At 46.6% G+C, this 17,136-nt stretch overlaps 2 protein-coding genes across 5 annotated transcripts in view; both read right to left on the bottom strand.

Moving 5' to 3' along the window:
* The window catches only part of TESMIN (testis expressed metallothionein like protein), a 29,546-nt gene extending 20,317 nt beyond the window's left edge, over window positions 1-9,229 (bottom strand). The window contains exons 1-2 of the mRNA XM_060160933.1: window positions 8,683-9,229; window positions 5,082-5,240 (exon numbers count right to left, since the gene is read on the bottom strand). Of these exons, the coding sequence (XP_060016916.1) occupies window positions 5,082-5,240; window positions 8,683-9,159 (636 nt within the window). The 5' untranslated portion in view covers window positions 9,160-9,229. The remainder of the gene's footprint in view (window positions 1-5,081; window positions 5,241-8,682) is intronic.
* Window positions 9,230-13,402: 4,173 nt separating this feature from the next.
* CPT1A (carnitine palmitoyltransferase 1A) overlaps window positions 13,403-17,136 on the bottom strand; it is a 63,739-nt gene continuing 60,005 nt past the window's right edge. For all 4 annotated transcript variants that reach the window (XM_060158311.1, XM_060158310.1, XM_060158313.1 and 1 more), the window contains one exon: window positions 13,403-15,587. In XM_060158311.1, coding sequence (XP_060014294.1) covers window positions 15,501-15,587 — 87 coding nt within the window. In that variant the 3' untranslated portion in view covers window positions 13,403-15,500. The remainder of the gene's footprint in view (window positions 15,588-17,136) is intronic.

The following is a 17,136-nucleotide window of genomic DNA, read 5'->3' as shown; positions in this document are numbered from 1 at the left end:
TGGCAAGGAAGCCAGGGTTCTAGGGTTGCAGCAAAGGCATTGCTAAAATAATTACCCCAAGGTCCACACTGGATAAGAGGTCGGGGGAGCCAAAATGAGGTAGGTCTAAACACAGCCAAGGAAAAGAGGGGAGGGGCAGAAAGAGGGAGACTATGGTCCAAAGGGGCCTTTCAGTGCATGAGTTCAGTGGTAGAAAAGCAAGTCCAACGTGTGCCTTGCTGACTGGGGCTGAAACCATTAGCAAAACAAGACCGGTGGTGTGGAGGAGGCAAGGAGGTAGAGGCCTACGTGCAGCATCAACAGAGACTTGCATCAGGCGCTCATAGCATCAGGCTGACACTCATCTCCGGCCCTGATTAACTCCTTGCCCCTCCTGGCTAATGGATCATTCGAGAAGTATTTATTTACTCACTCAGCAAATATTTCACTCTATTTATACTCACTGCCTCAGAGATCTCCTCTAGTCTCGTGGCTTTAAACGCCACCTCTGCGCGATGAGCCATAGCAATGAGAAGCCCGCGCACCACAGCGAAGAGTAGCCCCCCGCTCGCCGCAACTAGAGAAAGCCCGCGCGCATCAACGAAGACCCAACGTAGCCAAAAATAAATAATAAATACATTAATTAATTAAAAAAAATACAACCCTAGACTGTCAAAACTGAAAAATTAAAAAAAAAACAAGACTTAAGGAAAAGAGCACATTTTTCTTATAATTATATTTAATCTATGCATATTATGGTGTAATCATAAAAGCGTTTTAAACTTTTTTTTTTTTTGCGGTACGCGGGCCTCTCACTGTTGTGGCCTCTCCCATTGCGGAGCACAGGCTCCGGAAGCGCAGGCTCAGCAGCCATGGCTCACGGGCCCAGCCGCTCCCCAGCATGTGGGATCTTCCCGGACCGGGGCACGAACCCGTGTCCCCTGCATCGGCAGGCGGACTCTCAACCACTGCGCCACCAGGGAAGCCCCCTATTGTATTTTTTTTAATTAAAACAATGACTCACTTGTTGTGTAATGAGATTTAAATTTGCTGGTACTGGCAAAAATCTTCCTACTAAAGTAGTCATGGGTTTAGGGACATCTGTAAGGAAGACAATTACAATTAATTGATAGCATATATTGTTCCTCTCCCACTTGCACATGGAAGAAAGTACAAAAATGATCATGTATCCTGAGCTGGACATGTGCAAAGTCATTGACACTTATCTTGATCCTATTTATGTTTTCTATAAAACCTTTCTGGTCAATGTTTTTGGGTTTTTTTGTTGTTGTTTTTACTTATTACACCCTTTTCTTTGTCATAATGCTACTTCACTCGAGCTTCTGGGGATAGCTATGATAAAAAATGCTGTCAGTGCCCAGGTTCCCAAGCTGTGCGCTAAGGTGCCCTCCAGTGCTGCCCCGAACTCACCAGGGACGCGCTAGGCATGTCACATTTTCAAGGAGAGCACAGCACCATCTGTAGGACGCCACATGAACTACTTTCAATTTACCTGCACTCTTCTTCAAATGGTTACTAACTAATCAGGATGTAAATACTTATTAGGCTACTGGGACCAAACTACTTAAGACTGGAACCGATAGGTATTTCTTTGGCCTCAGGGTGCCGTGCAAAACATCCCTGAGACACTAAGGTCCCTGTGAAACTCTATGTTTGAGTCAAAGTGGCCGGAGAAATGTGTCTTAGTCTCCTGACTGACCACCAGCTGAACACATTTCCTGCTCCAGGTTTGTGCATTCTTTGAATGATGTAACCTTAAGACTTCGGTAACAGAATGCATTTATTTTATGGTGATATTTAATGTGTGCACAGCAAAACAAAGGAGACTGGGCTGGGGGGGGCAGTTATGATGACATGACAAGGAAATAGACTTGGAGAGCATTATGTAAATCTTCCTTCTGTAGGTGATCTAAAGGCATTAGGATTTTGTCATGTTCCAGAAGGAAGGGAATTGGGAAAGAACCCTTCTCTGCCTGTAGAGGAGCAGATGCAGCTCTGACCCGCAGGGAACGGAGCCGGAGAAGCCGTGGCTGGTGTGCAGCAAAGCGCTCCTGAAGGCGCTCTGCACCATAGAAAAGTAAATGTCTGAAAGGCATGTTCCCTGTCCCTGGATAAAGAGACCACCGGGATGGAATGGGAGTCACACTCTTTCTTTTTGCACTGGGCTCCAAAGGCCCGTTGATATGACATTTGGATGTAATACTGATTTAAATTATTGACAAGGTCCATGAATCATCTGATAATGAGAGGCTCTGGTTAGGCCAAGCTTTAGAGTAACGCAATTATGTATACAGTACACATAGGTGCCCAGTTTTCAAGTATTAATGTCTAACCTTTGTAAACGCAATCCTAAAACTGTGTCATTTGGCCTTTCTTTAATCATTCCTAAGTCATTTGATGGTAATCAAATACTTATAGATCATTTATTACTATCGCACCAGTTTAAAGACGATTCTGAGTAACTGAATGGCAGATAAATCAGCATTTGATATAGTCATTTCAGAACTCATGGTGATTAAAGCAGGGTGGCAGTTCTCACTGACTACATGAAAATGTTTACATTGAAACATATGCAGTTTTTACCACATCTGAACAGTCAACCCGCCGCCCAATCTGCGAAAGCTTGATGTTTCAACCCAGGTACCTCTAGCCACAGCACTCATGGGTACAAGTAGTCACCTGGTAGGATCACAAAGCTCTCTGCAACTAGCAGAAGGAGAGGAAAGCTATCCAAGAATTTGAGATTGTCAGTACAATGTACATAAATTAATCTCTAAAGTTATTTTTTTCTATTCTTAGCTCACTCATATGGGCTATGGGGATTGCCAAATTGCCTCACTGCCAATTTCACTTTTACTCTCTATACAAAGCCAAACATAGTCACTTACCAACTTCCATGTGATATATGACATATTTTTCTATTAATTTACTTTGTACCTGACTGTAGATAATTATTTTGGTCTTGATACTGAGGAACCAAATGAAGTGCTTTTAGTTCTCTTGTGCCACAATTGTCTATACACAGCATTTGTGTACCCCCTTTCAACTGATATATCACCTAAAATGAAAAATAATGATCAGGTTTCATTTTTCAAAAGATATCCAGTAATATGAACCTAAGTAAACTTAAATCTGAGAACACAGTTTTAATCCAGAATTTAAGTTTTCATGGAAAGCGGTTAACTATAGACATGTTCTCAGTTTCCTACCCTGCAATAACGTGCTCTCTGGAGGTACCACAGGGCAAAACCCCTGGGAAATGTCTTGGGAGATGTGCTTAGTGTGTTAAGAGAAGTTCCTGCTCACGCCTTTCTCTGCGGGTGTCTGGCCCTTGAGGTTTAGGGTAGGGAACAGGTGACTGTGAGCCCGAGCTTCCGTCACCTGTCCACGTGCTCCGTGGTCATCGTAAACGGAGAGAGTGTGCCGATCCAGACCCGGCCCCATTCAGGTCCAGTGAACTATACGAAGGACTTTGCCCCCCTGACTCCATCTCTGTAGCTGACCAGATACTTAGAATAATCGTCAGTTTTACGGCAGCTGTTCTTTCCTGCCACATGCACATGTTATTAGTTAACATGTAGGGTGTTTTTAAAATACCCACTTATTTCATTTCCTACAAGTGCGCTTTAGAAAGGTTAACCCTAAGATCACCTAGTTGGGCTCCGACCATAAATACGTCCTCAGTGAGCCGGGTGAGTTGGCCGGTCAACCACACCAGTCAGCCCTGTGCACAGGGATGCAGCTTGAACGTGAAGGTGAGAGAAGTCACTGTTTCTGCTTGCACATAGCTTCTGATTCTGACGGTAAAACCACAGATACCCAGAGAAGCTATGGCTTCTGCTGTTAGGTTGCCTTTGGGTTTCCTAGACAGGAAAACCCAAATAACCGTAAAGGATCAATGTTACCAAAATAACACACACAGAGCCTACGTTAATGAGGTGCTGATCACTGGGTCAAACCTTCAGATCATCCTGACGGTGGATAAGAGGCCAGCATTCATGTTTGGTTGGAATTTTATTTGTATGTGGAGGATAAAGTTATAGCCACAGACACACAGGTGCACAAACTGGGGGGAAAGGCTCAGAGTGGACCTTCCAGGCCTCTGCCTACTGCACAGTTCTGGGCTCTGCCCTGTCCCTCCTGGGAGCCTTCTAACATTACTGAGGAGGCTGGTGGAATTGGAGGAGCTCTCATCCTGCTCACCTGCTCCAGGTGTCCTGGAACAGCTCTGCTCTCAGAACCCATGGGCCTGAGAACCATGGACAGAGGCGAGTACTGGTGTATGCCACAGCTAAGCTCATTTTCAAGTGTTTTCTAGTTAAAGTATATGCCTTAGGGCTAAGGCCTCCTTTATCAGAATAAGGAGCTGATGGGGGGACAGCAGATGTTGGTTCTCCGGGCTCCGCTAAAATAAAGCTTGGGGCTGGGCTCCCTAGCTCCCCCCACTTCCCAGTCCTCATGACACCGAGACCTGGAGTCCTCAACGTACCACTTACAAGAAGACTACGTAACATCTCTGTTTTCTTATCCATAAAACGTAGATAAAAACAATGCATACCCTGCAGAGTTGATAGAGGATTAAATGAAATGACAAACATGCAAAGATATCGCATAAACCGCAAATGTTACTGATTACCTATCTTACATGCATGTTAGTATCAGGAATTTGGAGGCAGGAAGGAAGGAAAGCAGCCTCTGTGCTGCAGCCACAGGACCGGAGCTTCACCATCCCAGCAACAGGCCAAACCATGCAGCTCAGCCAGCTGCCCCGTTCCTGGGCCAACCGCTGGTCTGCACGGACTGATGTCACTTACGGCTTCTCTCCTTAACCAAGAGAGCGGTGTCCTAATCTTTGTTTGATTTGCTAAGATCAAGTAGAAATGAGAATCTTAGACGTGACAGAAACATTACAAAGGCTCTAATTATATCCCTCTTTTCATAGATAAGACAACCAAAAATGCTGATACGACAAGTAAACAGAATGAAAAATAATGACTGAGAATATATTACTGTTGACTTAGTAATGGTAAGGGTCAAACATTTGATATGTTAGTCAGACACATTTTCTTTGGCATAATTACCATTGGGTTAGAGTCTTTCTTATGAGAGCAGCCAGAGGCATCCTCTGCTTCTTGTGCTGTTGGGAACTTGCAACAGGACTCCTGGGCCGGAAGGCTCTGAAAAGTTGCTTCCTCCAGATTGTTACTTGCGATAGTACCACCTGCTTCCTTGATTTCAACCTAAAAAAGCAAACGTTATTTTAGAAATCACATTTTGGACGTTGTACTTTACAGTTGCATAATACAGAAAATTCTTTGCAGAAGTTACTTTTTTTTTTTTTTATGCGGTACGCGGGCCTCCTATTGCCGCGGCCTCTCACGCCGCGGAGCACAGGCTCGGGACGCGCAGGCTCCGGACGCGCAGGCTCAGCGGCCATGGCTCACGCGGCACGTGGTATCCTCCCTGACCGGGTCACAAACCCGTGCCCCCCGCATCGGCAGGCGGACTCTCAACCACTGCGCCACCAGGGAAGCCCCCTAGAAGTTACATTTTTTAAGTAAAGAGCAGCCTTACCCTTAGTGTCCTCTCTCCCCAACTATTATTCTCTCTCTGGGGCAGCAAGATGGGGTGACAAGTCCTCTGACCAGCCTCACTGGGGATCAAGGACCCCGAGGACAAGGACCATCTGCCCACGAGGTGTGGAGATGTGATTTTAACGTGGCCCTCTTGCTGCTTCAAAAACACAGTACAAGTAGCTTGAGAAGATTCTGCAGTTGGTCAGCTGCCCCTTGAGCTCCTCGACAGCCCCCTACTCCAAAGGAGCTGGCTGCCTCATGGGACCTTCCTTAAAACCGCGTGAAATGCTGCTCCTCTATGGCCACTTTCGGAGCACACTCACTAGGCTGTATTAATGTTCTAGTCTATTGTTTGGCTTTTCCATCAAGAAGCCTGACATCCTTGCTGATGTTTCAGTAATATTTATATTGTAACTTACAATGTATTTAGAGTAATGTTTATAATTAAATAGTAGCGCTTCCCTAACTGAATGGTAGGACAATAATTAACATGAAAACAGTGAGGGTAGGGAATAACTGCCAACTTTAACTCTGTTTTTAAGCTATCCTCTGCAACGACTCAGTGACACACCGGCAAAATTACCAAAAATACCAATGATGAGAGATACCAATGATGTTACTGAAAATCAATAGAATTTAAAAAACTAAAAAGTCTCGATGATTAAAAAAATAATAACCATTAGATTTAAGTGTTCTAAAATCAGGGTGCTTCTTTTTAAGATTTGATAATGTGCGGAGGATTGGGAAGCAGCAGTCAACCTGCACTCACATCATCTCTCCCTCCCCTCCTTAACCTCCACCTGCCCAGACTGCCTATTAGAGAGTACAGGTGAGCTTCCCCAGAGGCCAGGAGGCAGGTCATAAAGTCCTTCAAAGAAGAGTGATTCTATGATAACTTTCTGAAGACCTCATATAAAATCACAGCACAGACAACTATCTTTCGAAGTGTGGGTGTTGACTCCAAACTTGGAGATCGTCTAACTTAAAATCTGGGATCTAAACAATTAATAGTTTTCATGGACTGCCAAATCCCTTAGCACAGCAGACTAGCATCTAGGTATCATTGTTTCAAAAGACAGAGGAAAGTTTAGCTATATTTCAAGTTATAACTTTATTTAGATATTTCAAATTTTATAGAAACGTAGAAAGTTTTCAATTTTCCTCTGCTTTCTGCTTTGGGGAATTTGTCATGTACACATCATCAAAGTTTATTTTTATTTTTAAAAATTATTTATTTATTTTGGCTGTGCCGGGTCTTAGTTGCAGCACGCGGGATCTTTGTTGCGGCGTTGGAACCCTTAGTTTCGGCAGGCATGTGAGATCTAGTTCCCCAAGCATGGATGGAACCCAGGCCCCCTGCATTGGGAGCACAGAGTCTTACCCACTGGACCACCAGGGAAGTCCCACATCATCAAAGTTTAGATTTAACTTATCTCCCTGTAATTAACAAATACTTATACAGTAAATATATCAATTCCTCAGCCCCATGCAACTGATATCTGAACTACTTACAGTATAGTGAAATCCTATTTTTACAGAATAAACAGAGGTCAATATGTGGGAATGAATTTCTAGAAAAAGGAAATTAGCAATTAACCCTGAATATTTACTGAAAAACAATTCCACTCTGTTTAAAAGACAAACATGTCCATGCTAAATCTTTTTCATTTTATTAATGAATTAGGAAATTGTCAATAAAAATTCAAAGAAAAAGAAATATCATCCAAATAGTCTCTCCTTTATTTTGCTAGAATTGAATTACATTTAAAGAGAATTTACTATTTTAACGTGAGCTAGTTCCTTTCCTCCTCTGGTGAATGCTCACTGAGTCCCCTTGGTACAGGAAGGGAGCCGTGCGAGAACCAACAGGCAAACGATGCTGGGACACACGTTTGGTCTGGTAGCAAAATGGAGTGTCTGACATTTCAAGCCATCTGAAAAAGATTCCGAGGAAGACCTCTGCACCAGCTGAAAGCTGGTGGGACTAGGTGTGCTCTCTGGTTTCTCTAGGCCTCAGCCTCTCCTCCCCACCTTTCCTGTGCACTAAGGAGCAGTGATTATGCTCAAAGAACACCAGACAACAAATCTAAGCTCCTGCTGCTACGGCTTATGATATGCAAACAAAGTCAGGCTCCAGCCGTCTCAACACCAATTCAAAAATGTTCCACAAAAGCTTAATTTATGACTTACTAAAATGATCTAACAGCTGAGTAATCTAGTTTTCCAAACTAGATCCTTTTGAGGGGCCAGTACACATGTCCTTACAATCCTTTGTTTCCTTTAAAAACTGATTTGTTTAGCTTCAGCAAGAACAGAGCAGAAAAGGGGAATTCCCTGGCGGTCCAGTGGTTAGGACTCTGTGCTTTCACTGCCCAGTGTCTGGGTTCAAAATAAAGAGATAAACAAACAAAGCAGAAAATTGCCAGTAGTTATCCGCAGCCAAAGAGGGTAGCTGGCCGACAATTACCATGAATTCGTGTAGACTCTGAGTCATATTACATACGCTTGAGGAACAGCCACTTATTAGCAGAGGGAAGCCCTAACACCTTGATTTCAAGGCTCACCAAACACAAGTACTAACTGTGAGTCCCGGCTGTGAATTACAACCCTTATCAATCTAAAGGGGAGAAATGTAACAGCTGGGCACGTGAAGACTCCCGCTGCATTTGTTTTCACAGACACTAGGGTTTCTTTCCTAAAGCCGCTTCTAAAACTTTCTAGGGACTTCCCCCGTGGTCCAGTGGTTAGGGCTCCGCGCTTGCACTGTAAGGGGCACAGGTGGGATCCCTGGCTACAGAGCTAAGCTCCCACATGCCTGGCTGCAAAAAAAAAAAAAAAAAATCTACTTGTTTCCCTCCTCTTTTGTTGTATGATCTCTGCTGGGTTAGGCCAGGTTTGAACCAGAGACCGAGGACCTAATTCACCTTCAGGTAGAATGGCTTGGCTGGATAATGCATCTCGCGTTTAGCAAGGGATGCGCCCTGCTGGGAACGAGTGAATCCGATCAGGGATGCTACGGACAAGAGAAAAATCTTGGTAGAAGCAGGAAGTCTCCCGTCTCCACTAGGGCAGGGGTGCAGGGGGTACTGTGCGACGTGGATCTTACTGGAATCACGCGGACGCCGGGGTGGGCGGCTCCTTCCCTGGCCCACGTGCCCAGGGGCCCGACGGCAGGACTCCTGTGCGGGGTCAGCAGGGAGGACAGGAAGTAGAGGTTGTAGGCTTGCGGCTGCTGGGCGGCGGGAAGAACGGCGTCTTCCAGGGGATTGAGCTTGGGAAGACTCGGGAACTCCCCGCGCGTTTCCTCATCTCCGTTCTCATCCACCAGCAGCTCCACTTTGACTTTGCCCTTGCAGTCCCCGTCGAGCGGGGCGTTGAAGGCGTGCAGCAGGGGCTCTTTGGGGTCCGCGGAGCCCAGGTACGCGTCTTTGAAGACGTGGAACTCGTCTGCCTCGTGCTTCACCGCCACCGGGGTTTTCAGGGGAAGGTTTTCAGGAACAAACTGACTCTCGGCGCTGAAAAGGTCTGTCACCATCTCGTCCTCGGGGCTGCACATGCCGCCCAGCAGAGGGGCCTCTTCCATGTCCACTGGGGGCACCCGGGTCCGGGCATCGCCCCGCACCCGGCGCGAGGGGGATCCGGCGGGAACCGCACACCTGCAACGACGCGGCCCAGTCAGGCGGCGGCCCCCACCCGCCCCGGCCGCCGACCCAGGGGGCCCGCCGCTCCCGGGATCTGACCCGGGGGGGCCCGCCGCTCCCGAGAGGCCGGCCTAGGGGGCCAGCCCCCACCCCGCACCGGCGAGGCCGACCGGAGAAGGGGCCCTGCTGGCCCGACCGGCCGACTGGGGCTGAAAGGGGCGGGGGTCCGTCATTCCCGAGGGGCAGACCTGGAGGTCCCGCCGCCCCTGACGGGGACGACTGGAGAGGGGGGTCCCGCCGCCCTCTCGAGGCTGACTAGGGGGCCCACCGTCCCCCTCCCCTCTGCAGACCCGAGGCCGGGCCGGGGACCGCGGGGAAACCCGACGGCGGCCGGGGTCTCAGGCACCGGAGGGGCGCCGAGTCAGGACTCCTCAGACGGCGCACCTGTGGCCCCAGGAGCTGGCAGAGCGCCGAGCGCGAGGGCGGGGCCGAGCAACTGGCCGTTGGGGAGGAGGCGGGGCCACGGACTGGGGCAGGGCCAGGGGCTCGCGGAAGCGGGGCTCGCGAAGGTGGGCGGGGCCAGGGAGAGGCGGAGGCGGAGGCGGGGCACGTGAGGCGGGGTCAGAGGGTGGGAGAGGTTGGGGGTGATACGAAGGCGGGGCGCAGAAGTTAGTGGGGGCATGGGCGGGTTCCGGAAGTGCGAGGGGATAAGCAGGGATGGGGGCGGGGGAGGCGGCCCCCGTGACAGTGCTGGAGGGTGGTGGGCGGGGCGAGCTGGGCGGAGTCTGGGCCGGAGGCCAGGGACCGGCCAGTGAAGGGAGGTGGACGGGGAAGGACACTCCCGGGACCAGCAGCTCCAGGCTCAGGTGGGGAACCAGAAGCCCCCAGGCCAGTCTGAGGCAGCGCTGGCTGGGACTCCCTGGCTTGACCTCAGACCTTAATCTTGACCGTGTATTTTTTCTGCCCTTCAGCTCCTCAGGACAGAGCCCGCCCAGCCACGGAGCACCGCGGGTGGGTGGACGGCCAGGGATCGGCACATGCAAGTTCCCAACCTAGCGTGCACTTCAGGTCCTTGGTGCCGGAGCTTGGGAGGAAGACTAGGCGTCTCTTGTCAATGTAAGCAACCCAAGGACTCCGGGCTTTCACTGCCAAGGCCCAGGGTTCAATCCCCGGGTTCAGTCCCTGGTTGGGGAACTAAGATCCTTCAAGACCCTCGGCGCGGCCATAAAAAACAAAAAAAAGTAAGACATTCGCTTTCTAATCTCACTGAAAAAATACGTTCCTAAATCAAACAGTAGTAACCAAGGCACACCAGCACTATGCACTATTTGTCTGTACACTTCAGCGTTCAAGAAATCGCAAGAAAATTTTGCAGTCGACAATCCGGAAATTTAAGGCACAGCTTTAAGTTGCTGGGACTTTCTTATCTGAAAAATTATAATGGGACATTAAAAGCTGACATTAAAAGAACATAATGTGATTAAATTCTCACTGTTGGAATTTTCCTACCATGTGAACGATCTAAAATATATTCCCAGCCACTAGTTCATTGCAAACATACTTGCCTTGAAATACTGTCCAGTTCTTGGAGAATTCATTTCCTGTGTGCCTATGATCTATAGGGCAGGACTCCATAGAAAGCTTTAGTTGCTTCTTCAGATTAAAATTAGGACAGATTTTTTCTTTAGTCATACAGAATGTCCTTAATTTAGGATTTTTTTTATAGTAGGTCCTTGTTGGTTATGTTTTAAATATAGCAGTGTGTACATGTCAATCCCAAACTCCCAATCTATCCCTCCCCCACACCCTTCCCCCCAGTAACCATAAATTCCTTCTCTAAGTCTGAGTCTGTTTCTGTTTTGTAAATAAGTTCATTTGTATCATTTTAATTTTTTTTAGATTCCACATATAAGCGATTTCATATGATATTTGTCTTTCTCTGACTTACTTCACTTAGTATGATAATCTCCAGGTCCATCCATGTTGCTGCAAATGGCATTATTTCATTCTGTTTAATGGCTGTGTAATATTCCATTGTATATATGTACCACATCTTCTTTATCCATTCATCCGTCAATGGACATTTAGGATTTTTAAACTTTATAATGGTTGGAAAGTGATATGCATTCAGTAGAAACCACCGGACGTGCAGGCTCAGCAGCCATGGCTCACGGGCCCAGCCGCTCCGTGCCACGTGGGATCTTCCTGGACCGGGGCACGAACCCATGTCCCCTGCATCGGCAGGCAGACTCTCAACCACTGCACCACCAGGGAAGACCCAAACTTCAAATTTTGAATTTTGCTCTTTTCCCCAGCTAGGGATATGTATGCTCCCTTCTAGTGATGCTGGGCAGCTCTCAGACACGCAATCACAAGGATAAACAACCGATACATTTACAACCATTCTGTTTTTCACTTTCAGGACAGTATCAATAAATTTCATGAGACAGTCAACACATTATTATACAATAGGCTTTGTGTTAGATGGTTTTGCCCGACTGTAGGCTAATGTTAGTATTCTGAGCACGTTTAGCGTAGGCTAGGCTAGGCTATGTTGTTTGGTAGGGTGGGTTTATTAGATGCATTTATGACTTCCTGTGGGTTTATCAGGACTTAACCCTATCACAGGTCGATGAAGACCTGTACAGTACATAAACCCTCCTCCTGAAATAATTAAATATTACAGATAAAGCTGAAGTCCCCTTGGGTTCCCTACCATCCGCGATCACACTGCCTTTCAGAGGGAATCCCTGTGAAGTCTGCGGTGCATCCTTCCAGCCCTTTCTCTGGAGATCAACATACACATGTGCATGTGGATTTCCTTACTCTTTTTTTTTTTTTTAATTTTATTTATTTATTTATTTATTTATTTTTGGCTGTGTTGGGTCTTCGTTTCTGTGCGTGGGCTTTCTCTAGTTGTGGTGAGCGGGGGCCACTCTTCATCGCAGTGCGCAGGCCTCTCACTGTCGCGGCCTCTCTTGTTGTGGAGCGTAAGCTCCAGACGCACAGGCTCAGTAGTTGTGGCTCACAGGCCTAGTTGCTCCGCGGCATGTGGGGTCTTCCCAGACCTGGGCTTGAACCCGTGTCCCCTGCATTGGCAGGCAGATTCTCAACCACTGTACCACCAGGGAAGCCCTGGATCTCCTTACTCTTAATTTTATGGCTGGAAAAGCCACACCTTTTTGAACTCAGCTGAGTTTGGGGGCAGGCCTGAGAATGCAACTCAGGCTTCCCAAACCGTAGGCAATATAAACTGAAGAACCCAAGTGAAAAACCGTGAAGAGCTTGAATAGCCTGAGAAGCACATCAACCCTCAGGCCGGACCGCTCACTCCTTCACACATCAGACATTTCTAGTGAGCAGTCCCCATGGGTCAGGCGTGCGTGGCCACCTGTGTGTCACCATGCCGGGCAGGATCAAAGGCCTGGAACCTTTGAGCACCCGCAGTTCCGAGATGCTCCTCTGGCCCTGCCCTGCTGGGTTGGCCAAGGCCGGCTCTGTCTTGTGATTCAGGCCTCAGCTCAAACCCATTTTTTTTTTTTTCCGGCCATGCAGCTTGCTGGATCTTAGTTCCCTGACCAGGGATGGAACCCGGGCCCCCTGCAGAGGAGGCGAGGAGTCCTAACCACTGGACCACCAGGGAATTCCCCCAAACCCATTTCTAAATCAGCCTCCTCCCCAAGCCAGCTACTCTTCCCCCACCCCACACACACACACATACAAGTGCCCAGGAACCCTTAAGATCCTTTGAGAGGTTTCCTTGGTTCTCAACCTCCTCCCAATGAAATTTGATCTCCACGACAGCCAGAACCTTTTGGGGTCCCCGCTGTATTCCCAGTGCCTAGAACAGAGCTAAGCATACAGTAGGTGTTCAATAAGAACTGTGGAGAAAACAGAATTCATGTATTTAACAGGCATTTATTGAGCACCTATTATGTGTCAGGCACTGTTCTAAGCCCCGGGGCAAGGGTGAGGATGCACAAATGAACACAGCAAAATCCACAGCCCTTCTTAGCAGCCACCCTTCTCTGTCAGGTGTGTGAATCGAGCGATGTCCACTCTGCCCAACCCGAGGCCTTTTCTGCATATCTTGGTCGGTCACCTTTGTCCCAAGTGCCTGAGCCTGGTACTTGACCTACAGCCTCCTTATCAGTATAACAAAAGAGACAGAAAGCAATACTGTGGTAGACTGGGATTAATGTTTTTATTAATGATAACATTCATACTGCATTTCTAAGATTTATCCAAAAAAGCATATTGTATTTACATGCAATGGCCAATTCAAGATCACAAATTCAGACCACAGCTCCGTGAAGACTATGGCTTATTCCAAATCCAATTAAATACATCACACTCCTACCTCCTGCTTTCAACATGTACAGTAAAAACCCACTCTTCCTCCTTTTAGGGAATATAAAATTGCATTGATAACTGCACGGATTAGCAGTGATTACATTTGAAACACTTAAAACCTGAGAGACAAGCCCAAGTAAGTCTGAGTGCTAACACGTCTGTGCTCGAATTCACCCGTGAATCATAATACAGACTGCTCAGTGGTCAACAGTGTATGATTTCAGTGGCCCTGGCTTCGACTGGAAGCTACGCCTCGCTGAGGCAGAGGGGCTGTACCCCTCACGCCTCCTTGACTACATAACACAGATGAACAGGGCCTTTTGTTGCTGTGGTGGTTAGATATCCCTTTTTGCGTTTTTTTGTCTGTTCTCATTTCTGCTTGCTTTTAAAAGAAAAAAAAAGTCTTTGGCCCATTTAGGTGGGGTTTTTACATCACAACATGTACAGGAATCAAATATGCACGTGCTCTGCAGCAAGCGCCTTCCTCCGGCTCCGAGGGTTCGGCCTCGTCACCGCATCAGTGGAGTTCAGAACTCTTAGAGAGGCGAGCCCCACCAGAACATAGTGGTCAGAAAAATAAATACATGATTTTAACAGACGGACAGCTAAGCTTGTCATTACAGCCCAGAGGCAGTGGGTACTATTTCATTCCATGATCCGTTCTTTTTAAATACTGAAGACGATTCAGCGCCTCATCGCTTTTTGGTCACTCGATCAAGGCACTCCCATCCGAAGGGTAGGCTGTGTTAAACCCAGCACCTGTCACCTGCGACATTCTAGGAAGTCACCGATAACCCATCTCCCTCCGTCTCCCTGGAAACGGGAGCGGGTCTCCTCTCTCACCAGCTGGGATGCCCAACCCTGACTGCCCTGAGGTTTGCTTTTCTCAAGTTTTGTTCCTTCCTCAGTGGCAAATGTCGCCAGTTTGGGTAAGCAGGAATCCTGAGGTACCTAGGATGTTTGCTTTTTCAGTGAGTACTCCAGACACATAATCTTCGACCACCACATCACTCGCTCCCCATTTCTGAGGCATGCCCACGTCTTCTTTTGCAGCTTAAGGAGGAAGCATAAGGAAGGCAGTCTGATGGGGGAATGCAGCACAGCTGCCCTCGTAAGGGAACTGGTCCTTCTGGGATACAGGGACACCACAGTAAAATGCCTACATAGGGTTATCCACCCAGTAAGTTGAGAAGGAGTAAGACACCCACAATTCCACCTAAAGACTTTACAAAATAAATCTCTCGTGTGGTCTCCCTTACATTTAGGGCCTCCCGTTTTTAAGGCACTGGGTTTTGAAGACTTGCAAGGTCAGGAAAACTAAAGATGAGACATACTACATGCTTCAAACATGGAGGCAAATGCAGACGACCAAACTAGACAGTGACAGAGTTACCACAGGGACAGAATGGGTTCCAAAAGCACAACTTTTCTTGGTTAGTGCATTGCATGTGCGTTGGCTATTAACTGCTAACATCTGCAGCTTAAACAATGCTTTTCTCCCGGAAGGAAACAAATGTTTACATCGCTCTGATAAAATTAAATGCCCGTAAGTACCAAGTGTCCAGTGGCCGCCGAGGAAGCGTGCCGGGTCGGTCGTTTCCAACGCGTATGAAGCCACAGCCCCACTCATTCCATAAATCGCTCAACGACAGTTTCACCCCTTAAGAAACACAAGGCGATGGGAAGACCTTAGGGGGGACTTTATCCAATGTCCCCCAGGTTAGGACCTGCTTGGAAGGAGTAGGGTTATACTTCATGGGGTGGAGCCTGCCATCTAGAAAAGCAAAAACACCAAACCCTCGAAGGAAAGGAAACGTCTGAGTCTTTTAGAGCAAATTTTCATCCTGAACTACAATCAGGATTCACAGCTAGTTTTCATTTGGTTTTTCATCCGAAGAGCTCATTTTCCTTCCCGGCAGCGCTAAGGGATTTACTTTTTGGAATTGGAGCTGAGCCCGAACAAACTCACGATGTCAATCATTGCCTGTTTCAGGTTCTTCCCGAAGCGATGAGAATCCTTTCATTTAAAAACAAAAAACAGAAACAGGTTACAACGTGGAAATTCTCACATTTCAAGCCTTTTCACTTGTAATCTGACTCGAAGAACTAACATTCCTTTTTACCAATTCTCTAAGCTTTGACTTAGTCACTTAATCATTAAGTTATAGCGTCTGGAGAGATGTTAAGGGTTAAAAAAGATAGCAAACGTGTTTGTGTGAGTGTGTGTGTTTTTTCTTTTCCATGATAGGTTATTACAAGACACTGCATGTAGTTCCCTGTGCTATACAGTACGACTTGGTTGCTTACCGATTTTATATATAGTAGTGTATATTTGTTTTGTTTTTGAAAACTAAGGTGCTTTATTTCTTTGTAAAAACAACTTATCAAGAGTAGTTTGGGGCTTCCCTGGTGGTGCAGTGGTTGAGAGTCCGCCTGCCGATGCAGGGGACACGGGTTCATGCCCCGGTCCGGGAAGATCCCACACGCCACGGAGCGGCTGGGCCCGTGAGCCATGGCCGCTGAGCCTGTGCGTCCGGAGCTTGTGCTCCGCAACGGGAGAGGCCACAACAGTGGGAGGCCCGCGTACAGCAAAAAAAAAAAAAAAAAAAAAAGAGTAGTTTGAACAGTACTTGTCTTATTCTTGTCATATAACTTATTGTATGGAGCAAACATCGTTTCCATGCCTCAGCTAATTGTCACACACCTGCTGAAGTTTCCATTAGCTTCCAACACTTTATCTTTTGCAGTGAAATAACTCTGAGTTTGTTTTTTTAATTTAATTTTTATTTTATATTATAGTTATAATATATAATTATAAAATATAATTATAGTTATAACATATAATTATAGTTATTTTATATTATAGTTATAACACTAAACTGTGTTAGTTTCAGATATACAGCAAAGTGAATCAGTTATACATATATCCATTCTTTTTCATATTCTTTTCCCATACATGTTATTACAGAATATTGAGTAGAGTTCCTTGTGCTATACAGTAGGTCCTTATTGACTATCTACTTTATATATAGTAATGTGTATCTGCTAATCCCAAACTCCTAATTTATCCCTCCCCACCCCCTTTTCCCTTTGGTAACCATAAGTTTGTTTTCTATGTCTGTGACTCTATTTCCGTTTTGTAAATAAGTTCATTTTTATCATTTTTTAAGATTCTACATATGAGTGATTGCATGTGATATTTATCTTTCTCTGTCTGACTTACTTCACTTAGTATGATAATCCCTAGGTCCAACCATGTTGCTGCAAATGGCATTACTTCATTCTTTTTTATGGCTGAGTAGTATTCCACTGTGTGTGTATGTGTGTACACACACACACACACACACACACACACACACACACACTACATCTCCTTTATCCATTCATCTCTTGATGGACATTCAGGTTGCTTCCACGTCTTAGCTATTGTAAATAGTGCTGCTATGAACATTGGGGTGCATGTTATCTTTTTGAATTAAGAGTTTTCTTTGGATATATGCCCAGGAGGGGGATTGCAGGGTAATATGGTAGCTCTATTTTTAGTTTCTTAAGGAATCTCCATACTG

The sequence above is a fragment of the Lagenorhynchus albirostris genome, chromosome 9 (assembly GCF_949774975.1).
Source record: "Lagenorhynchus albirostris chromosome 9, mLagAlb1.1, whole genome shotgun sequence".
NCBI lineage: Eukaryota > Metazoa > Chordata > Mammalia > Artiodactyla > Delphinidae > Lagenorhynchus > Lagenorhynchus albirostris.
The sequence above is the reverse complement of the archived record's forward strand: the minus strand, read 5'-3'. Positions and strand labels throughout refer to the sequence as shown.